This window comes from Plecotus auritus (genome assembly GCF_963455305.1).
Source record: "Plecotus auritus genome assembly, chromosome: 8".
Taxonomy (NCBI): domain Eukaryota; kingdom Metazoa; phylum Chordata; class Mammalia; order Chiroptera; family Vespertilionidae; genus Plecotus; species Plecotus auritus.
The window spans coordinates 38622630-38646730 of NC_137782.1; the positions used below are offsets into that span (position 1 = coordinate 38622630).

General features: G+C 37.2%; 1 protein-coding gene across 1 annotated transcript in view; it reads right to left on the reverse strand.

The window, feature by feature from the left end:
• Positions 1-24101, reverse strand: part of SMCHD1 (structural maintenance of chromosomes flexible hinge domain containing 1) — a 168606-nt gene that overhangs the window by 14109 nt on the left and 130396 nt on the right. The window contains exons 35-44 of the mRNA XM_080684014.1: positions 23745-23832; positions 22068-22199; positions 21086-21238; positions 14712-14838; positions 14440-14559; positions 11438-11523; positions 10267-10389; positions 6402-6592; positions 3884-3993; positions 3541-3611 (exon numbers count right to left, since the gene is read on the reverse strand). Coding sequence (XP_080540140.1) covers positions 3541-3611; positions 3884-3993; positions 6402-6592; positions 10267-10389; positions 11438-11523; positions 14440-14559; positions 14712-14838; positions 21086-21238; positions 22068-22199; positions 23745-23832 — 1201 coding nt within the window. The remainder of the gene's footprint in view (positions 1-3540; positions 3612-3883; positions 3994-6401; positions 6593-10266; positions 10390-11437; positions 11524-14439; positions 14560-14711; positions 14839-21085; positions 21239-22067; positions 22200-23744; positions 23833-24101) is intronic.

The following is a 24101-nucleotide window of genomic DNA, read 5'->3' on the forward strand; positions in this document are numbered from 1 at the left end:
TCTATGCCCCTGATTCTATTATATTCACCAGATTATTCTGTTCCTCAGGTTTTTAATTCACTTGATTTTTAGGTTCACTTGTTGATAGATATGTATTTGTTGTTCATAATTTTTCTCTTTACTTTTTTCTTCTTCCTCAAAGAATACCTTTCAGCATTTCATATAATACTGGTTTGGTGGTGATGAACTCCTTCAGCTTTTTCTTATCTGTGAAGCTCTTTATCTGCCCTTCAATTCTGAATGATAGCTTTGCTGGGTAGAGTAATCTTGGTTGTAGGTTCTTGCTATTCATCACTTTGAAAATTTCTTGCCACTCCTGTCTGGCCTGCATAGTTTCTGTTGAGAAATCAGCTGACAATCGAATGGGTGCTCCCTTGTAGGTAATTAACTGATTTTCTCTTGCTGCTTTTAATATTCTCTTTGTCTTTTGCTCTTGGCATTTTAATTATGATGTGTCTTGGTGTGGTCCTCTTTGGATTCCTTTTGTTTGGGGTTCTGTGCGCTTCCTGGACTTGTAAATCTATTTCTTTCACCAGGTGGGGGAAGTTTTCAGTCATTATTTCTTCAAATAGGTTTTCAGTATCTTGTTCTCTCTCTTCTTCTGGCACCCCCATAATTCTGATGTTGGTACGCTTGAAGTTGTCCCAGAGGCTTCTTACACTATCTTCAACTTTTTGGATTTTTTTTTTCTTTTTGCTTTTTCGGTTGAGTGTTTTTTGCTTCTTTGTATTTCAAATCTTTGACTTGATTCTTGTGTTCCTCTAGTCTGTTGTTGGGTCTCTGTATATTATTTTTTATTTCAGTCAGTGTATATTTAATTTCTAGTTGGTCCTTTTTCATATCTTCGAGGGTCTTGTTATATTTATCGGCCTTTTCTAGGATATTCTTGAAAAGCCTTATAACCGTGGTTTTGAATTCTATATCCAGTCGTTTGTTTTCCTCCATTTCTTTTGTTTGTGATCTGTTTCTTTGACGCCACATTTTTACTGCTTCCCTGAGTTGGTAGGGTAGATTTGTGTGCTAGGTTTCCTATATGGCCCAGTGGGTCGGCCTCCCCAGTTAACCTGAGGTGGACACTCTTGGTGCACCCCTTTGTGGACTGTGTGTACAGCCTTGTAGTTAAGTCTTGATTGTTGTTGGTATCACTGGGAGGAACTGACCTCCAGGCCAGGTGGCTGTGAGGATCAGCTGTGTCTACGCTGGGAGAAGTTCGGTGCTGGAGACAGCCTTATAGGATTAGACTTGCCAAATTGCAATAGCCTCTGTGCTCAGCTTGGATGGGGTGGAGTCTCAGGGTGGAGCAGACAGTCTTGACTTCCCATCAGCCTTGCCCTTGCGCACCCGCCTCCAGACCTCTGCCTTCCCCGGCTCCCGAGTCTCCACTCGAGAGTCCAGATTCCCCCCTGTAAGAGCATGGGTCCCCAGGGGCTCGCCTGAAATTGGGGTTCAGTGCAGTCAGATCTGGGGTTCAGTGCAGTCAGGAGCTTCCTACTCCCTTCTGCTAGGGAAAGCCTGTGGCAACCTCCGCAGCCTTGTGCACACTGGCACGCGTGCCTCCAGACCCCTGCCCACCGTGGTTCCCCTGGGTCTCTCCCGGGTCTCCGAGTCTCTGGGTGCCTTTCTCTCTACCTGACAGACCAGACACCCCTGTATGAGCCTGGGTCCACGGGGTTTCGCCCGGGACTGGGGTTCAGTGCAGTCAGAACTGGGGTTCAGTGCAGTCGGGGGCTTCCTTCCCCCTTCCGCCAGAGAAAGTCAGCCAGGCTCTCAGCCGCCCTTCCTCTCTGCGTGCATAAGGACCCTTTGCCGTACCTGCAATTCTCTGTGAGCTTTTCTCTTTCCTTCTAGTTTTAGAATTTTCACTCAGCCAGCTTTCCTGTGGTTCTGGATGGTGTCCGTTCTGTCTTTTAGTTGTAGTTTTGAAATTGTTGTGCGAGGCAGCAGTTTAGGTGCTTACCTATGCCGCCATCTTGGTTTCTCCCTGCTTTCCTAATTTTTAACACTTTTATTTCTTGAATTATGTTGAACATATTTTTAAAACCTGCTCTATATTCAATATGGAAATTATTTCAGTTCTAAGATAAAGTTGAATTCCTCCAGAGAGAATCTGTGTTTCCTCTGATCACATATCTAAGGACACTATCAGTTCAGCACCATATGAAACCAAATATTTACTTCAGATTTTTCAGACCATCCAAATATTATGAATGCAGGCTACAAACAGACATGAGGGCAAACCTGTTATACTTTGATAGGGCAACCTATTAAATTCTCCAGGAAAACAATTTAATATTTTTTCTTTTCTTCTACTTAAAACCAAAGGTTCAAGAGAGTCTCCAGGGGCACTTGGAGTTGAGACCAAAGTAGCAGGTATATTTCTTTGTTTACCCTTACACTAAGGTTTATCCCTTTGGGGGTTCCAGTTTATTGGGAAAGGGTCTTCTATCACTACTTGGAGAAACTCACAGATATATGAGAACTAATACGTGTTACTGTTTAAAGCAACTTTTCAAGTGTTTGTTATATAGCAATAGATGACTGAAACATGTATACTGCCCAACTGTGCCTTCTAAGATGTTATGGGTTGAATTATATGTCAAAATTCTTAGGTTCAAGTCCTAACCCTTAGTCCCTCAGAATGTGATCTTATCTAAAGATAAGGTCTTTACAGAAGCAAGCAAGTTAAAGTTAGGTAATTAGCCCTGGCCAGTGTTGCTCATTGGTCAGAGCATCAACCAGCACACCCAAGGGTCGTGGGTTCTATTCCTGGTCAGGGCACATACCTGGGTTGCAGGTTTGATCCCTGGCCCCAGTCAGGGCATGCTTGGGAGGCAATCAATCGATATATCTCTCTCACATCAATGTTTCTCTCTTTTCTTCACCTCCCTCCCTCCCTTCCACTCTCTCTCTCTTAAAAAAAAAAAAAAAAAAGAGGAAAAAAAGAGAGCCCTAATTTAATGAATGGTGCTTTTATAAAAAGGAGATATAGTTATGCACAGATATGAATAGAAGAAGCCGACCATCTATAAAACAAGGACAGAGGCCAGAAAGATATCCTTCCCTCACAGCCCTCAGAAAGAATCAGCCCTGTTCAGACCTTGAATATGGATTTCAAACCTCCAGAACTGAGAGACAATAAATTTCTGTAGTTTAAGCTACCCAGTCTGTGGTACTTTGTTACAGCAGCCCTAACAACTAATAAACAAGGTAATACATAAAATTACATTTCTACCAACATTAATGATAGCACTTTTTTCCAATACCATCATCAATAATAGATATTAGTTTTTGAGTCTTCAATAATTTCATAGCCCCAAAACATGCATGATTTTAACTTGCATGATGGCCCATTCATTATTTTGCCCAATTTTATGTTGCTTATCGATATGTAGGATTTAAATTGGTTTTGACAAGGTTACTTAATCATTTGCACATTTATCATAAAATAACTTTTTTTCTCATATAGGTCTATAATATATTAAATTTTAAAAATACATAATAGAATTAGAGCTACAAGTTAAAAAAGAATTCAATACATACCTCTCTTCTATAATGATTGGCAGCATCCAAATTATCCAAAATAATGGTGTCCCCTAATAGCATACCAAACACTAAAAAATTCAATAAACAAAATTTTAACTTATAACATATTCTTTGATTATATTAAAATATTAACAGACACTGAACATTTTTTAACAAAGAATGCTAATTTAGAATTTTATTCAACACTTTTCCTATAATTGGAAAAAATTAGAGAATTAAATATTAATAAAATTGTTACTTATAAATGAAATAAGAACATAAATTCCATAGTCAGTAATTTATATGTCTGGATCACATATGTAATATCTACATAAAATAAAGTCACCATAATTTCCTTTACCTGTTTCACAATGCTCTATGTTATCTGGAAACGTTAACAAATCTCGGGCAAAGACTGGATCTCCAATGGGTCTAAAATATAATTTTCCATTTCGGTAATGAGGCAGAGGTCTGAATGAAAAGAAAAATTTAAAAAGTATTAAGCAAAACTCATAACTTTTAAATTAAAAAATATGAAATATGAAAAACATGAATATATTGCATATTACTGTAATCATTAAATCAACTCTCCATCCACAAGTAAAACTCCTAAATTATTATTATGCCCTTAGAAATGAGAATATATACCATATACAAATATCTACTTAGTTTTATCTGTACTATTACCCTCAATTAGTTTGTAAAGTCAATATAAACTATTATTTAGTTTGACAATGAAAGAAGAAAAGCAGGCTCTAAAGCTGGCCCTAAATGAGGATGCCAGTGATATGACTGTGTCATGGGGAGAGGGTCCCTAGAATGGAGGGCAAGGGCAGAGAGCTAAGACTAAGACACATGAGGGAGGTAGCTCAAAGCCCTGGGTGTCTGTTTTTCCCTCACAGCACACAGAATGAGCAATTGAAGCTCAGAAGTAACAATCACATTCGAGAGATGGAAGTTGGTTGGGATGTTGGGCCTTTCATTTCCACATAGTATAGCTCCTTCCAAATCTTGAAGGTAGAAGTGCTGGAGGGTGAGGGTGGCTCTGGAGCTACTTAATTCAATCCAATGAGAGGTACAATACCAGGAAGAGAAGATAACTAGCTGCTAGAGCAAACATTAGTTCTAAATACCAAATTTATACTTTCCTTAAATCATGGATTCTTAATATAGTCTTTAGGGATTATAAACATAAAAGAAGCCCTCCTGGAGGAAAAATTATTCTCACAAAAAGTATTATTCTTATCAACACAATACTTATGATATGATGGGATTTCCTAAGTTGTTTAAAATGGGTAATGAACCCAACTGGTGGGGCTCAGTGGTTGAGCATAGACCTATGAATCAGGAGGCCACAGTTCGATTCCCGGTCAGGGCACATGCCGGAGTTGCATGCTCGATCCCCAGTGTGGGGTGTGCAGGAGGTAGCCGATCCATAATTCTCTCTCATCACTGATGTTTCCATCTCTCTCTTCCTCTCCTTCTCTGAAATCAATAAAAATATATAAAACTAGAGGCCAGGTGCATGAAATTCATGCATGGGGGGGTGGGTCCCTCAGCCCGACCTGCACCCTCTCCAATCTGGAAGCCCTCAGAGGAGGCCTCTCCAATCTGGGAGCCCAGACGGCTTAGGCCCACTCCCCGTGGTTCTCTGCTCTCTGCAGGGCCAGGCTGCTCCGTGCCCGCTGCCCAGAGGCCCTCCGCGGCCGGGGCGGGACGCTTGCTTCGTCACCGCGGCAATGAAGCAAGTATTCCGCCAGGCCGCTCATGCTCCCCGCTGTCAGCGGCCGCCCCCCCAGGACTGGGGGACTCCGGCGGGGCTGAGGGGACTGGGCACCGCCATCTTTGTGACGGAGTGACAGTTAATATCACCCTTTTATTAGATAGGATAAAACAAAACAAAATAAAATGGGTAATGACTAGTAGCAGAGAGAGATTTTTTTTTTTAATCCTGACCCGAGGATATGTTTTCCTTGATTTTAGCCAGTGAGAGATTTTAGAAGCAGGCAGATTTGAGTTCAAATTCCAGTTGTTTCCTTAAGCTATTTTTAGATTACAAAATGAAATGTTAGTTTTATAACATAGTAGACTGTTAATTAGTTCCCATTTTCCTTAAAATCCCTACTCCTATGCAATTGTAGGCCTTGCAAAGCTTTGTTTTATGACTTTGAGAAAATAATTGGTCAATATTCTGTAATACATTTTAAATTTTTTGTTTTGTTACCATTTTCTTCCAGTCCTTTAAAGTGAATTTTAAAAAACAGTCAAGTTCAGAGTACACATAAAATATTTTAAAATTTATATTAAAAATACATAATTGATTTGAATAGTTGCTACCAAAAAACATACTTTGAAAAGCAAATGAAGAAATAATTAAATGAACCAAATTTGTATTAAAATAAGAATGAAATATCCTAACTAGTCTTACATTTCACCTTTGCTATTGGCAGTTCCAATAAAGACCCTCTCTACCTAAATTATGTCAGTTTATTTTCACATTTACATAAATAGTTCAAAAGACATGCATCTATACCCTATTCCAAATAAAGCAATTTCATATTCAGTTACTGATAATGAAATTTTTCCATCTTTGCTATTGCAAAAACCAAAAATTTGCTTTGGGTTTATGTGTGTGTGTGCTTGTGTGTGTGTGTTTCATATATACAAATTACATTTAATTAGTAAATTAAACATGGTCAGCATATATAATTCATCTTAATGAAGTATACACATTTGTGATGAAGGAAAAGATAGAATAATGTCGATGAGTCACTTCTCTGTTTTAGGCATCTTTTTGAGAAATCATTTTAAAATTCCATGCTTAGTTTAAAAATATATATTATTGCAGAAAAAAATAATTACTTCCACTTTTTTCTAACCTTCTCCAATCTGGAAGAGTCTTCTTATAAATAGAATCAAGTGGTAACACTTGCTGACGACCTTGGGTTTCATCATAGATACGACGCGCAGCATCAGTGGTCAAGGTGACAACACAATCCATATCACTTGCCAGATGCCAAGAAATAACCATTGCAGCTCTATCATCTTCAATTTGTGCGAGGTGTGCAATCTGTAGCCCATTAAAAAACAAGTATAAAACTCTAAGTATATAAAAATTTGAGAGTAAATATTTAAAAAGTCCAAGTCTAAAGAGCAAAAACACTTCTCGGGAACACTCACATAATTTTCACAAAAAATTATCAAACTTTAAAAACTCGCTGGCTTGAATATCAAACTATCTATTCTGTTGTTAATTTTGGAAAAATTCTTCTACAGATTAAACTCCAATAAATTTTACAAATGAGCAAATAAAAATTTTTGGACTATTACCTGCTAATTAATGATGTACACTTTTCACATTTACTATCTCCATTATTGGGAATGTGTTTTAATTAAGTAACCATAAAATACATTTAAGTAATATAGACCTACAATAAATGAACTTTAAGATTCAATTAAACATAAATATAGTTACATACCATACCCTTCTAAGTAGATATTTTACTCCACTACTACAGTGTTTTGTTCAGAAAACAAGTCTAAATGTTACAAATAAGAACAATTTTTTCTGCTTAAAAAAGAATACTTTGGAGTTTAGGCTAAATAACCACCCTCCTATTTACAAATACCTCAGTCACAAGCATTCTTTCTCAAAATACAACAGGGTTGAAATTTTTAGAACAATTTAAAAATTTCATTCACTGCACTGGTATGGTCACATCTAACCTTTATTCATACCTGCCCTAGCAATGAGAAAGTAGTATGTCACTCTTAGAAACATCATGATGTCCACCTTTGTACTCCAATTCTCTTTAAGTTAGTGGGAAAAAGGTAAGAAAACAGACATGCAGAGAAACTAGCAGATGTAAATGAAGATAAAAAATATGTCCTAGCAAACAAAGGAATGATTGGTAGTGGCAAATCAAATTAAGTGATCTCATTCTATTTTTGACTGCAAGTGCTAAGACAGATAGGTGTCCACTTTGTGATTATTCACAAGTTACCCTAATCTTATAACTGCAATAATTAATTCTAAGTGAAGATATGACTGGGAGCTCTCAGTATACTTCTTAACACTATACTATCTCTGTGAGTTTTCAGGCAATATAAAATATATATATTATTATTTTTTTAAAAAATCGAACGCTTTCTAAGATGTACACTTGCTATTTTTAAGTTGTATAACATGATGTTCTGTTCGAGCCTTAACTACTTTTTCAATTTTAAGTGTACCCTACCTATTTTCATGGATGCTACTAATTCTTTCTTAGGGGTAAGACATAAATGGCACTTAAAAAAGTAAAAAGGATCTCTGCGATGTGGCTCAGTGGTTGAGTATTGTAGACCCATGAACCAAGAAGTCATCAGTTCAATTCCCAGTTGGGGCACATGCCCGGGTTGCAGGCTGAATTCCCAGCAGGGGCATGCAGGAAGCAGCTGATGGATGTTTTTCTCTTATCAATGTTTCCATCTTTCAAACCCTCTCCCTTGCCCTCTCTCTAAAATCAATAAAAACATATTTTAAACAACAGGAATATAGATGAAATCTCAAGATATTTGCAATTAAGAGGGCAACATTAAAATATCCAAGTTAATGGAGGTATTTCACCATGTTAAAAATAATATAAGTTGTAAATCTCCTGTTTCCTACTATATTCCACATTTATTTATTCTACTTCTAGGATAAATGCCAGGAAAAAAAACCCACACATTTTTTTAAAGGAATCAAGGAAAGGAGATTAAGCATGATTTGAAAAAAGTTTTGCTGGATAGGAAAGGGCTTCTGAGATGACAGAAGAAACTATATAAAACAAAATTTCAAAGGCTTCCCTCTGATTTTTAAGAGATGTGATGAAAAACATCTGATTGGAAGACTTAAAAATATATTCTGCTACATTTTATTTTATACTTTGATAAAAATCTTACACATTGAGCAAGAATTCTGTATTAAATGAACCAATGAATGTGGAATGTTAGTACCTGAAAACAGGCTAACTATTACAGGTATCAATATGCTTAGAATCATAGGACTGCTTCTTTCTATAAAGACTGATTCTTCCTATAAATTCTATAAATTGGCTATAAGGAATAACAATTTAAAAAATTTTAAATTATAAACTGTTTTCGGTTTATAAATTTACATTCTTTTTAAAAATATATTTTTATTGATTTCAGAGAGGAAGGGAGAGGGAGAGAGAGAAACATCAATGACGAGAGGGAATCATTGATTGGCTGCCTCCTACACACCCCTCATTGGTGATCGAGCCTGCAACCCCGGCATGTGCCCTTGACTGAAATTGAAACTGGGACCCTTCAGTCTGCAGGCCGACGCTCTATCACAGAGCCAAAACGGCTAGGGCACAAATTTACATTCTTAACTTTTCAATTATATTTGGGGTTTGGAATATAAGGTAACTTGGTTTCAGTAGTAAACACTACCACTCCCTTTGAGAGTAACCACTACCCCTATTTTCAGAGTGCAGTTTGTTTGTGATGTTAAGGAACCATTTATAAAGAAACTGCCATGGACTCTTGAGTCAGAAAGACTTAGGTTTATGTCTAAGTTCTGCTTCTTAACAACTATATATTGACAAGTTATTTAAGTTCTCTGAACTTCAATTTCCTCATGTAAAAGTAGAAATATGAACAATCACAGAGTGGTTGTAAAAGAATGATGTATAAAGGCAATTAAGAACAGTAATAGCCCTGTCCAGTGTGTTTCAGTGGTTAGAGTGCCACAGGGTGGATTCCTGGTCTAGCGCAAGTACCTAGGTTGCAGGTTTGATCCCCAGGCCTGATCCGGGCGCATTTGGGAGGCAACCAATAGATGTGTCTCAAATTGATGTTTCCAGATCTCTCTCCCTGTCCCTTTTACTCTTTCTAAAAATCAATGGGGGAAAAAAATACCCTGGTGAGGATTAAAAAATACACACCAAATAGTAATAAACAGCACTGACTTTGGAGTTAGACTGGTTGGGCTTGAGTTCAAGCTCTGATCGAACGCTTGCTATGTAACCTTGAGCAAGTTTTTAAATCTCTATGTGTCTCAGTTTCAGTTTCCTCAGTTTTAAAGCAGAGGTAAAAGCAGAAAGCTAAGTTTAACAAGTGAGACACACATACATATACCATAAACCTTAACACCATTAAAAACTGGAAATGTTAGGGACACTTCTAAAAGAAATACTTTCTATAAAAAAGTATTCAGGATTAAATAATGGTAGGATAAAAATGAAAATAAAATTCTGACAAAAGGAGAACCAAAAAGGGAATAGAAGAAAAGGAAGACTGGCACTATTTTGGCAGCAAACATATATAAATGTTTTGTTGTTATTATTGTTTTTTCTTAAGTTCTAGGAGAATCCAAGAATTCATTCTCTAACAATATTAGACTCATAAATTAGATAAATTCTGATCTTTCTCTTTCTCCTGTTGTCTCACTAAAGTCTGAGTCACATAGAAAGGTCTTGGATCTATAAAGCCATATGACATGAAAGCATTTCTAAGTAAGTAATAAGCCTTGAATTAAGACATGTTAACAATTTCTTCCACAGCAGAAAGAATTATGGAATTAAGTATGCATTTCAAGTTTTAAATTCTTCCAAATCCCTATTATGATAATGAGAACAATTTATTGGGGGGAAAAATATAAAGAAACACTATCTTATTATCACTTAATTTTAAAACACATTTTGAACAAAACAAGATAATAAAATGTGCTGCCTCTTAAAAGGCTTAAACACAGACCTTTCCCAAAACATTTCCACTGCTTTTAGTATAGTTTGGAAGAGTACATGATCTTCTTGGTTTTTTCTTTAGTTCTTCTTGTTCTAATATCTTTCTTTTTAAAAGTGCTTCAATGTGTGGCACCTGTAATTTATAAAGGAAAATTAACTACAAGGCCAATTACTCTTGTACCAGGCAGTCTATAATGAGAACAAAGAAAAATCAATAATTTGGACAAGTCAATAACAAAAGTTACTAAACAGGCATTACTTTAAACCAGGGGTGGGGAACCTTTTTTCTGCCAAGGGCCATTTAAATATTTACAAATATCATTCGAGGGCCATACAAAACTATCAGCTTAAAAATTAGCCTGCTATATTTGGTCAAACATTTAATTGCTTCACCCTCACTGTCTTGGCAGGGTTAGACCAAGTGGTTTGTGGGCCATATAAAGGGCCAGATGTTCCCCCCCGCTTTAAAAGAATATGGTTATAGAATGTAAAACTTTCATTCACCTCACTGACTTCTTTATCTTAATTAAGAAATACACAACCTATAACAGAACTTCTCTTTGAAAGTGAGTTATATAGTACATAAACGAACATAATTTTAAAATACTCTATTGTTACTTTATTTTTCTTTGCCACCACATATATTGGTTATAACTTACACAGTCTCTTCAGTGCAGTTCTCAAGTTGGTGTATTATTAATTTTACTTATTGGTGTTATTACATTAGAGATACAAACTGCAGCCTGATTGATGTGGCTCAGTGGTTGAGCATTGATCTATGAACCAGGAAGTTATAATTCCCAGTCAGGGCAAATGCCCAAGTTAGAACCCCAGTAGGGGGCGTCCAGAATGCAGCTGATAAAAGATTCTCTCTCATCATTGATGTTTCTATCTCTGTCTCCCTTCCTCTCTGAAATCAGTAAAATTTTAAAAAAGCAAAAAACAAAAAACTGCACACAAACCCTCCCCCCCCCGGCAATTTATTTGAAAAGAGAACTCTATCATTTTGCTAGCCCCTTTTTATTGTCTAGTAAGTGACTAGACTACAATCCACATGTGTCTTAGTTCCTAAAAGTAATAGTGCCCATAAAATTCCTAATAAAATATGAATGGCAAAAAAAAAAAAAAAAGTAAACTAGAATTTAATAAAAAAAAATTTCACATACACTTGGAAACTGTACCTGTTGTGTTGTAGGAATGTCAATATTATTGGTTTTTAGTTCATTTCGCAACTGGGCCTCTTTTGATTTTGCTACTTCAACTTGGCCTAAAATTAAAAAGAAACAAATAAAAAATCCCCTGCATCAATGTGTAAAATAAAAATACTTTAAAAAATGTTTCCAGTCTCTTTTACTGTCTTTCTTTTAATGAATGACCTAAAATATAATCTAAAATTAAGATTCTGCTCTAATATACAAAAATAAAAAACAAAATTAATTGGTTAAGAGAGATATTACTATTAAAAACTACAAATAATCTTGGATAATTCATTTAATCCTAATCCACATGCCTATCTATATATATACAGGCAGTCCTCGGGTTACGTCGGACTCGATGTACGTCATTTCGTGGTTATGTCTCCATCTCCCATTTATTTATAAAAAAAAAAGTTCCATCATTTCGACATATGTACATATGTGCTTTATGTTTTTTATTATTTACTGTATTTACCACAAGTAAAGGTCAGGAATTGCTATTTTTCTTTTAAATTTTTTTTCCTGTTTCATTTCATTACTGCTGTGTATGTGCTCCATGTGAGTGATGTAGGTGCTTATGTAGGTGGGTTCCGACTTACAGTGAAAATCGCGTTATGTCGCGCCATAGGAATGGATCTCTGACGTAACCCGAGGACCTACTGTATGCAAATAGACCGAACAGCAGAACAACTGAACCACCGGTCGCTATGACATGCACTGACCACCAGGGGGTGTTGGCAGCAGGTGGAACATGGTGGGCGTGGGCCATGGCGGGATGGTAGAGCAGGTGAATGGTGGTGCCAGACCAAGGCAGGGTGCCGGTCGCTGTCACTGGGGCGAGCCTCTGGTGGTTACTGAAAATTCTTTGCTCCCTCACACTGTGGTCCCGCCCAGTGCTTGCACCCACTGTCAGTGCCAGAGCCACCACTAACATCTGCTGCCAGTGCCCGGCGACAGCCCCGATCGCTCGGCGCCATCAGCGGATGCCAACGGTAGCTGCCGGCCCTGATCACCCCTCAGGGTTTCTCCACCTACCCCTACTCCTGAGGGGCGATCAGGGCCTGCAGCCGCCTCTCGCACTTGCTGCTGGCGACAGCCCCACTTGCACCCACTGTGGCACTGGAGACGCCACTCGCACCCATTGCCAGCACTGGCCCTGCTCACCCGGTGCAGATCCCAATTGTTTGGCGCCATCAGCAAGTGCAAGCAGCGGCTGCCGGCCCCGATTGTCCGAGGGCTTCTCCACCTCCTCCTGCTCCTGAGGGGCGATAGAGACAGCAGCTGCCGCTCGCACCCGCTGCTGGCGCTGGCCCCAATCGCTCTGCGCTGTCAGCGGGTGCAAGCAGGGCCAGCACCATCAGCGTGTGGGAACGGCGGTGGTGGGAGCAGGGCTGACGGCTGACAGGGTATCAGGGGTGGAGGGGGGAGCTACAGCGGGTGGTACTGGGCGGGGGAGCGCAGGATGGGCCGAGACCTGCCTCTGTGCCCACCGCAGCCTCATGGCCCACAGTTCCTTTCAAGGTGCACAAATTCGTGCATTTGGCCCCTAGTCTATATATATAAAAGCCTAAGTGACTGGACAACCGGCCAGTAGCTATAACGCACACTGACCACCAGGGAGCAGATGCTCAATGCAGGAGCTGCCCCATGGTGGTCAGTGTGCTCCCACAGCAGGAGCGCCGCCAGATGCCAGGCTCGGCTGGAGAGCCTCTCCCACAGACACTTCCCCTGCTCGCCTGAGCAGTAGAGGCAGCAGGTGCAGCAGGACCGGGATAAGCGGGAGTGGCTTGGTGCCCAGCCCGGGCTCTTCCTTGGCTGCCTGCCGCTTCACGCACTACTTCGTGCTGTACGGGATCGATGTGGACAGCGGGCTGGAGCCCGACGAGGTAGCAGGTAAGGCTGGGCTACGGCAGTGCGGAGGTCCACTGACCCCCACAGGTCAGGCTGAGGGACCCTACTGGTGCACAAATCCGTGCACGGGGCCTCTAGTATATAATATACACATACATAATTGCATAAGGTTGTTGCAAGAAACAATAAGATTTTACTTAGTTCCTATTATCTTCTTAATACCCTTAACCTTAGACAGATTAATACAAAAGTGAGTGTACATTGATGGAGGCAGTGCATATTTGTTGGTAAATGGGTCAAAATTTTAACTATATAATTAACATAGAGCCAAAAAAAAAAAAATCTGACAAAAGGAAAGAGATGACAGAGCATAACTCATCAAATGCCTTAAAAGTATACAAACATTAAAATTTGCAGCAAACATGCCAAAACCGGTTTGGCTCAGTGGATAGAGCGTCGGCCTGCGGACTGAAGGGTCCCGGGTTCGATTCCGGTCGGGGGCATGTACCTTGGTTGCGGGCACATCTCCAGTGGGAGGTGTGCAGGAGGCAGCTGATCGATGTTTCTCTCTCATTGATGTTTCTAACTCTCTATCCCTCTCCCTTCCTCTCTGTAAAATATCAATAAAATATATTTAAAAAAAAAAATTTGCAGCAAACATTCCATGTATTGATTAATAATTTGTACATTTCTATATCAATGTATGCTGCCCTGTACACCTCCATAGTGTAAAATACTTAAGATATTTTAAGTAAAACACACAGTTCCATTACTCAAATAAAAATCACATTACATATCCCCCGGTGATACTGTCATCTAATATCATTGCCAGAAGCTGGAGTTGGACATAAACGTTATTATTATGCCAAGGCCTTAAATTTCCACAGATTTATAATTCTTAAAAATCTTGAATTTTTGTAGGTAAACAGGATATAAATTCACTTGAAGTGAAGAAATACTTCATCTTAAGTAGCTCTAATGAGGAATAGTGCAAACCATTATTACTACCTTTCTGCAGGTTCTGCAGTTTACTTGTAGTTTAGGAAAGTAGACAGTGATTATCTCATGGTCTCAACCTTCTGCTTCATCACTCCCCAAAGCATTTTTTTATTACCTTTGAATACAAAATGACTTACACTTCATTTCATCAATAAGCTGTTTGCTGGTTTCAAATACAGTTCTATACATTTCAATAGATTGAGATAATTCATCCTTTTGTTTTGCAAATGCTAGCATTTGTTGCTGCTTCTTAACATCTAAAAAAAACATTCAGATAATTCAATTAAAAATTGTGACTTAAATATTTCATGACTAGATAACTAATAAGCACATTAATGGAAAACAAATCAAGATGATCTAAAGTAACACAAACATAAGAGTTTAATCCTCCATTTTCCTAGAAACTTACCATTAGAAAACATAAATGGTAGAATATATGATTCTAATGTTCTTGATAAATCTGGTAGCTGAGGCTCAAATATAATAAAATATTCAGTACTATCCTTTCCAGGACTATTTTCAGCGAGCACTAGACTCTGAGTAAATAAAAAAACAGTAGCAAAAAAAAGTTAAAATATATTTGTCAACATATAAACATTTTACCTTTTATTGTGCTGTTTCCCAGTAAGTGGTAAATTTTAACATTGATCGATCCTTAAGATTCATTAAACATTTTACATTTTGATATTGGTTTAAAAACAAAATGATCTTATCAGTAAATGATTATGCAAAACATATACAATGGAAAATTACAAGAAAAAGTATCTTTTCTTTTAGACCTTAGAAATATCTTCCTGATTCAAACCTTTTAAGTTGAAGCAGTGTGAAACAGTTGATGGTATGAAAGTTATAAAAACAACCCCAAAAAATTTTATACAAAAAAATGCCCAAAGCCCAATGCTGAGTTTAAGTTACAGCTGTCACCAGTCCCAGGTGACCAAACAAGAGGTCCTGAAAAAAGCTCTGAAGATTTATTTTTTATAAAAATTGTTTTCTTCATTAATTCACACACACAAAAAAATTTTTGATTAAGACCACAGCATACAACTAGTAAATAATGCAAATATAAATATTTATATATTAAATGATTTTTCCATAATCTTACAGGAAACAGATGCTAGCTGTTTTGTGTTTTAGACTACATAATACAAGTAGAATTTCCAAAAATGTAAATCAATAGAACACTGTAGGACAATCCACAAAATAAAATTACAAATTATAGTGAAAAATTCCTAGACTATAGAAGACAAAACCATTTAACTGATCCCCAATCCCACTTAGTTTCTGAAAAATGTTTTCAGTGTATTTACATGAATAAAAACACAAATAAAAATAAAATACTATTTGCATTTAAAAATAACATATTCTTTATACTTCAGCAATTTGCTTTCAGAATTTGATTTGTTGATCCATTCCAGTGAATGAACAGATACCAATTTTAAAATTTATGCATAGGACAGATATACTACACTATAATACTCTTTAACTGAATGATGAACATCTAGTTTATTTTTAAAAATTAGCTATTATGTAGAACATAGCAAAGAAAATATCTTTTACTACTTCTTTGAGTGTTCTCTAGAATAGGTACCAAGAAATATGACTCATTAAAACAGGTTAATAGGTAGTATCAAATTTCCTTTAAAAAATGCAATATCAATTTATCCTCTTGCCATTAACGTTTAAACATATCTATCTCCCCTGATGCTGGCCAACACACTATCAATCAAGTATGTTTTTTTTTTCTATAAAGATGGATTAAAAACAACTAGCCATTATTGCTTTAACCGGCATTTGGCATTGAGGTCTGATTGGCATTCAGGTCATGTTTACTGGTCATTTATACTTTCTATTCCATTAATTCATATTCTTGGGTCACTTGTTTGTCCACTAGATTGTCTTTTTTCTTTAATTTGCAGGAATTTTTTTAAGGAGGTTTCAAAAGTATGTTTAATATATTAATCTTACATTATATGTAGAAATATTATTATACATTCATATTCTTGGGTCACTTGTAATACACACATAGAAATATATATGTAGCAATATTTTTACCCAACTTATCTTTACAACTTTATTACACCATATACTGAATCTCTATATGACATCATTCAGTATCAATAATCATCAACATATCACCATTGTTCTTTTATTTCTAAGAAATGTTTATGGTAAAGTTTTAACTTTCGATATAGTTAAAAAAAAAAAAAAACCTCTCCCTTCATGTCTTGTTTAAGAATTTCCTATCTCAAAGTTTTAGTTTAATCTCTGATGTACAGCTTTTCAAAAAACAAACAAAACAAAACAGAACATATATAGAATAACAGAAATGAAAAGAACTGAAGAGTCCCAAACTGAATCCACATACAAATGGGAATTTGGAATATGATAGACAAATGCATAGCAGAATGAAACTCAGACACCTCTTTCAGAAATTTCCAGATCAAGTAGGCAAGTAATATAGAGACTTTGAATAACACAGGTTAACAACCTTAAAAATTATATATTCAGATTATAACTTTAAATAAAGCCATACAAGTTCTTTCCAAACAAATGTGTAACATTAACAAATACATGTTGTATACTGGGTCAGTGTTTCCTAAGTGTCCCTAGTGATAAGAATCACTTGCTTATTACAAATCAAATTACAGAGCTCTGCCCCAGACCTACTAAATTAGTAAGTAGGTCAGAAGCCAAGCAGGAATTGAGTTTTTTGCTTATTCAGTGTGATATTAGGAACCTCTAGTGGAAATTCATAAGTGTGACATGAAGCTTAGATTCTGTATATAATTATAGGGGAATAGCTTATGTCATCATCTCAACCTCAAAAATGTATCCCGTGGGGGAGAAACCAAGATGGCGACATAGGTAAGCACCTAAACTGCTGCCTCGCACAACAATTTCAAAACTACAACTAAAAGACAGAACGGACACCATCCAGAACCACAGGAAAGCTGGCTGAGTGGAAATTCTACAACAAGAAGGAAAGAGAAAAGCTCACGGAGAATTGGAGGTATGGCAAAGGGTCCTTGTGCGCGCAGAGAGGAAAGGCGGCTGAGAGCCTGGCTGACTTTCTCTGGCGGGAGGGGGAAGGAAGCCCCCGACTGTACTGAACCCCAGTTCTGACTGCACTGAACCCTAGTTCCGGGCGAAACCCCGTGGACCCAGGCTCATACAGGGGGAGTCTGGACTGCCAGGTAGAGAGAATGGCACCTGGAGACTCGGAGACCCGGGAGAGACCCGGGGGAGCCCCGGTGGGCAGGGGTCTGGATGCACGCGCGCCAGTGTTCACAAAGACTGCGGAGGTTGCCACAGGCTTTCCCTAGCAGAAGGGAGTAGGAAGCTCCTGACTGCACTGAACCCCAGTTCTGACTACACTGAACCCCAGTTCCAGGTGAGGCCCTGGGGACCCACGCTCTTGTGAGGAAATCTGGACTCTCGGGTGGAGACTCGGGAGCCGGGGAAGGCAGAGGTCTGGAGGCGCGTGCTCCGCCCTGAGACTCCACCCCTTCCAACCTGAGCACAGAGGCTTTTGCAATCTAGCAAGGCTAATCCTATAAGGCTGTCTTCAGCACTGAAAATCTCCCAGCGTAGACACAGCTGATCCTCACAGCCACCTGGCCTGGAGGTGAATTCCTCCCAGTGATACCAACAACAATCAAGACTTAACTACAACAAGGCTGTACACACAGTCCACAAAGGGGTGCACCAAGAGTGTCCACCTCAGGTTAACTGGGGAGGCCGACCCACTGGGCCATATAGGAAACCTAGCACACAAATCTACCCTACCAACTCAGGGAAGCAGTGAAAATGCGACGTCAAAGAAACAGATCACAAACAAAAGAAATGGAGGAAAACAAACGACTGGATATAGAATTCAAAACCACAGTTATAAGGCTTTTCAAGAATATCCTAGAAAAGGCCGATAAATATAACGAGACCCTCGAAGATATGAAAAAGGACCAACTAGAAATTAAACATACACTGACTGAAATAAAAAATATTATACAGAGACCCAACAACAGACTAGAGGAACACAAGAATCAAGTCAAAGATTTGAAATACAAAGAAGCAAAAAACACTCAACCGAAAAAGCAAAAAGAAAAAAAAAATCCAAAAAGTTGAAGATAGTGTAAGAAGCCTCTGGGACAACTTCAAGCGTACCAACATCAGAATTATGGGGGTGCCAGAAGAAGAGAGAGAGCAAGATACTGAAAACCTATTTGAAGAAATAATGACTGAAAACTTTCCCCACCTGGTGAAAGAAATAGACTTACAAGTCCAGGAAGCACACAGAACCCCAAACAAAAGGAATCCAAAGAGGACCACACCAAGACACATCATAATTAAAATGCCAAGAGCAAAAGACAAAGAGAGAATATTAAAAGCAGCAAGAGAAAATCAGTTAATTACCTACAAGGGAGCACCCATACGATTGTCAGCTGATTTCTCAACAAAAACTATGCAGGCCAGACGGGAGTGGCAAGAAATTTTCAAAGTGATGAATAGCAAGAACCTACAACCAAGATTACTCTACCCAGCAAAGCTTTCATTCAGAATTGAAGGGCAGAGAAAGAGCTTCACAGATAAGAAAAAGCTGAAGGAGTTCATCACCACCAAACCAGTATTATATGAAATACTGAAAGGTATTCTTAAAGAAGAGGAAGAAGAAAAAAGATAAAAATTATGAACAACAAATACATATCTATCAACAAGTGAACCTAAAAATCAAGTGCATTAAAAACCTGAGGAACAGAATAACCTGGTGAATGTAATAGAATCAGCGGCATAGAAAGGGAGTGGACTGATAATTCTCAGGGGGAAAGGGGTATGGGGGGTGCAGGAAGAGACTGGACAAAAATCATACACCTATGTATGAGGACAGTGCGGGGGAGGTAAGGGCAGAAGGTGGGGTGGGAACCAGGTGGAGGGGAGCTATGGGGGGAAAAAGGAGAAATAATTTTAATAATCTGAATAAAGATTAAAAAAAAAAAGAAATATAGAACTAGAAAAAAAAATGTATCCAGTAGGGTTAGCTATTTGAAAAGCCTATAGGGGGGCCAAGGAAACAGGACATATGTAAATAGGAAATAAGTAAAGTGGACTAGATGTATTCTTCTAAAACAAACCTACTTTGATGTTCAACGTGTCTCGCCCCTTTTGTTTTTCAACATGTGGCTTTCATTACCTCATTTTTGTGAGGGTACAAGAAAATTTCACTTTACTCTCCACTATAATAAAAAATAAAAGAACAAGTGTAAATATAAGTATCAGCTGACACTTGCTCTCAATGTCAAGAAATGAAAAGAAGTGGCATAAATAGAACTGAATGGAAAGTCCTGTTGCCCTAAGAGAATCTTGGCTCAGTATTGATATGTCTTCAGAATTTTCCAAATAAATCAGAAATGCATATCTTTATGTAAAAATTCCAGAACTTTAAATGTTGGAAACGAATTAGAATAGAAATGCTATAATGGTCCGTCATTGCCAAATCAACTGACATGTCTACTGTAGGCCAGATGCAAGCTAGCAGTCTCTCTGATTGCAAGCCTAATGTTATTAAAACAGTGTGATATGTTGTACACCTGATATATCATATGCCAACTATAATTTTTTAAAAAGTTGTATTAGCATTGGTCTAGATATAAAAATAAACACTGACAAAAAGGTTGATACTTCAAATTTACTGGTACAGGAAGAATTATTAAATAAATGATACCAAGAAATTTAGTTGATGAATTTGAAAAAAAAAAAGATAAAAATAAAATTCAAACAAATCAAAAATTAAATGCATAAGAATACTACAGCTAGCACTGTGAATATAATCTTTCCTCTTGCCCTAATATAAACAAAGCCCCAATAAAAGACAAACTCAGGAAAAATATTTATATACAAAAGAGCATTAATATCTTTAATATAAAATAAAGAAGAAAATGATGAACATTCCAAAGAAAAAGAGTTGAGGAACAATCCTACAAAGATCACAAATACGAAAAATGTTCAACCTTACTAGTAACAAAAAATTTTTACTTTTTAAATAGAGGAAACTTGGTTAGAATTTTAAAAACTTCATATTCAGGGTTGGTAATATTGTAAGGATATACACATACTTCTGGTGGGAATATAAACTGAAGAGCAATAGGCAATAACTACCAAAAGGCCTAGTCTCTAATCTTCTACCAATTTCTTATGGAGATAATCAAATATATATAAAAAAGGATATACATAGAAGCTGATGGAAGCACTGCTGATAACACAAGCTTTGGAAAGAAACTAAATTTTCACTTAGGATTGATCAAATAAGTGATCATCAAAATAATAATCTAGGTTTATACTTACTGATGAAGAAATATACCAAAGATGTGTTAAAGTAGAAAATACTTTTATAAAAGCAATGTTCTATAATTTCACATACACACTACCCCAAGTATATAAATCATATACACACAGGGTATCCATGCAATGTTAGTGTATATATGAAAACTCTGGAGGTTATACACTAAATTATTAATCATCATTATCCCCAAAGGGTGATAATATAATGATTATTATTGAGTTTTTGCACTGTGTAATTTTTATAAGTAAAATTATTTCCCTTTTGGGAAAAAAAACACAAAGACAAACTGATTTATTAAATTTTTTAAAGATATGTATACATTTTACTCGAACTATGGTTCATTGTTTCTAACCATAGAATGATAGCTTTTCAATGCAACATAAATATATATTATCACCGAGGCTAAAAGTACAGAAATCTCATCTATCAAAAGACGTAAAAATTACCGTGATGTCAGCGGAACCTTTCACAAAAGGGAATTCAAGTGTTCTAACTTTCCCGATAAAGAGTGGTGTATCAGTATCTTCCTCATTAGAACCTTTGATGGTAGCTATTACAGTGCCAACCAAATCAAGTCCAGTCTGATTGTTGAAGTCATCCTTAAAGCAAATAATGGAAAATAACTAATCAGAAGAACTGGTAAGAAAATTAAACTCGGTGAAGGGCATGTGCAAATAACAAATGAAAAATATTATATTATCCAGATTCTTCACTCTAAGCACAGAATTCAATTCTCAGATTAAGTGATCCATGGGCAGAAAATAATCCCAGAAACCAAGAAAAACCAGCAGTTTCCAACTAATACAATGGCTCCTAACTTTCTTTTTTAAAAGGGCTCCTATTTTAAAATGTCATCTTGTTATATACTTTTAACATCTATTGATCTGGGGGAGAGAAGTTAAGAACAACTTACTTGTCTAAAACAGGAAAATAAACTGAAAGGAATTAAGTACCCTACCTGTAAAATTTTACATAAAGGTGAGGTCCCACCACTGTATTTTACTTGTTTTTGTTAATATTCATGGCAATTCTATTGCTGCTTAGTCTCCAGGTAATCAAAAGCTCTCACTGAGGAGCAGCTCTCTTAAAATAATTAATTACCTCCTTCTGTCATGTATATGGTAGAATCAATTTATTCGACGCATATTTAATATACATATGAAATAGGAGATGTAAAGGGGATATATTGAGAGGTAGGCAGGTTTTTGCATTTTTGAGTAAGTTCTACTTAGTATATCAGGATATATTTTATGTATTATGTATGCATTCTCTATTTGTATTCAGAGATGTTTATATTTCATTTATCAAAACAAATTTTCCCTGTAATCTAAAACTGAATAATCAAATGCTGATTCTATAATAACTATTTTGCACCCTAAAATTAGAAAGAATTTTTGCTACCCAATGCAATTTTTGAATAAACATTACCGTTATAATAAGATGTAAATCTTTGACCAGGGTCCTATTGGCAACTGAGTGAACATTTGAAACAGCTGGTGTGGCTGGCTGAATTTTAGGTACTAACTTCACAGGTTGATTAGGTTGAACATCAACTATAATCTTTCAAAACAAAAGAAGAATTTCAATTAACAATATATGTTAATAGCTGAGAATTCAAGAGTAAGAAAAGAAATATTAGCATATACTAAATGAAATGTTACTTTTAAACATGTACTTCCATTAATCTCTTAAAATGATTTAAATCAACTTTTAAAAACTGAGGATAAAAATGTGTATCCAAGCCGAAACCGGTTTGGCTCAGTGGATAGAGCGTCGGCCTGTGGACTGAAGGGTCCCAGGTTTGATTCCGGTCAGGGGCATGTACCTTGGTTGCGGGCACATCCGCAGTGGGGGGCGTGCAGGAGGCAGCTGATCGATGTTTCTCTCTCATCGATGTTTCTAACTCTCTATCCCTCTCCCTTCCCCTCTGTAAAAAAATCAATAAAATATATTTAAAAAAAATAAAAAAAAAATGTGTATCCAAGATTAATTTTTGAATGTAACTATTTAAGAACAAATTTATGGGCATGTAAAAACACAGGTAATTTTTAAAAATTTGGTACACTACCTTTTATTGACTGGAGATGACATATGTTAAAACTACCTTAAACTTCATTATCTATACTAGAGGCCAGTGCACGGATTCGTGCACTGGTGGGGTCCCTTGGCCTGGCCTGTGCCCTCTCACAATCCGGGACCCCTCAGGGGATGTTGAACTGCTGGTTTCGGCCTGATCCCCACAGGCCAGGTGGAGGGACCCCACCAGTGCATGAATCCGTGCACCAGGCCGGTTTCAGCTCGATCCCCACAGGCCAGGCTGAGGGATCCCACCAGTGCACGAATCCATGCACCGAGCCTCTGGTATACATATAAGATCTGTGGTTACTCTCTTCCCACCCTCCCCCCTTCCCTTTGAGAGTCATCAGTCTGTTCCATGTTTCCATACCAGTACGTTGAGCATCTGCCCCCTGGTGGTCAGTGCATGTCATAGCTACCGATCCAACAATCAAAAGGTTGATAGGTTGAACGGTCACTTAGGCTTTTATATATATAGATTCTAGCATGTGAAATATTATTAATTGAAAAATTTTCATGTATGATTGATAGGAGCAACCTTACCATGATATACACTAAAATGCTTATTAACTGAGTCTTTGATATATAAAGAGATGGAAAAATTAACTTCTGCAGCACATCCTATTTTTAAAAAAATGTATTTTATTGATTTTTTTTACAGAGAGAAAGGGAAAGGGATAGTTAGAAACATCAATGAGAGAGAAACATCGATCAGCTACCTCCTGCACATTCCCTACTGGGTATGTGCCCGCAACCAAGGTACATGCCCTTGACCGGATTTGAACCTGGGACCCCTGAGTCTGCAGGCCAACACTCTATCCACTCAGGCAAACCGGTTAGGGCAGATCCTATTAATTAACATAATTTAAATGCACTCTATTCTAATATTCCTGAAAATGTCATTATTTGTATTTTGCATCCATAATTAATTCACTTGCATCCAATAATTAATTATTTTAAAACATTTCTTTCTTAAATTAAGCAAGAAAATGTAAAGCTAACTATGGTATAAAAAGAGAGTAAGCAAACCTGTTCACTGTTAAGAATAAGTGCTTTATCGATCATAAAACCAAACTGGATACAATATGTCCCCACTTTATTAGGAATTGCTTTATCCCTAAATTAGAAAGAAAGACATAAAATTATTCACAACTTTCAAATAATGGGGAATTCATCAACATTTCTGTTCCTTCTTCAATAAGAAAATACATAAAAAGAGAATTACTTCTCCATTAGTCTACATCAGCAAATATTTCCTGAAATATTAGCCTTAATTCCAGGTCCCTCTTCCCTGGACATTCTTTCCACAAAACATCTAGAAACCAGGCTCTGAATGTGGCAAAGTTGAAAAAATAGGAATATAAAGTTCATAAAACAATAAACACA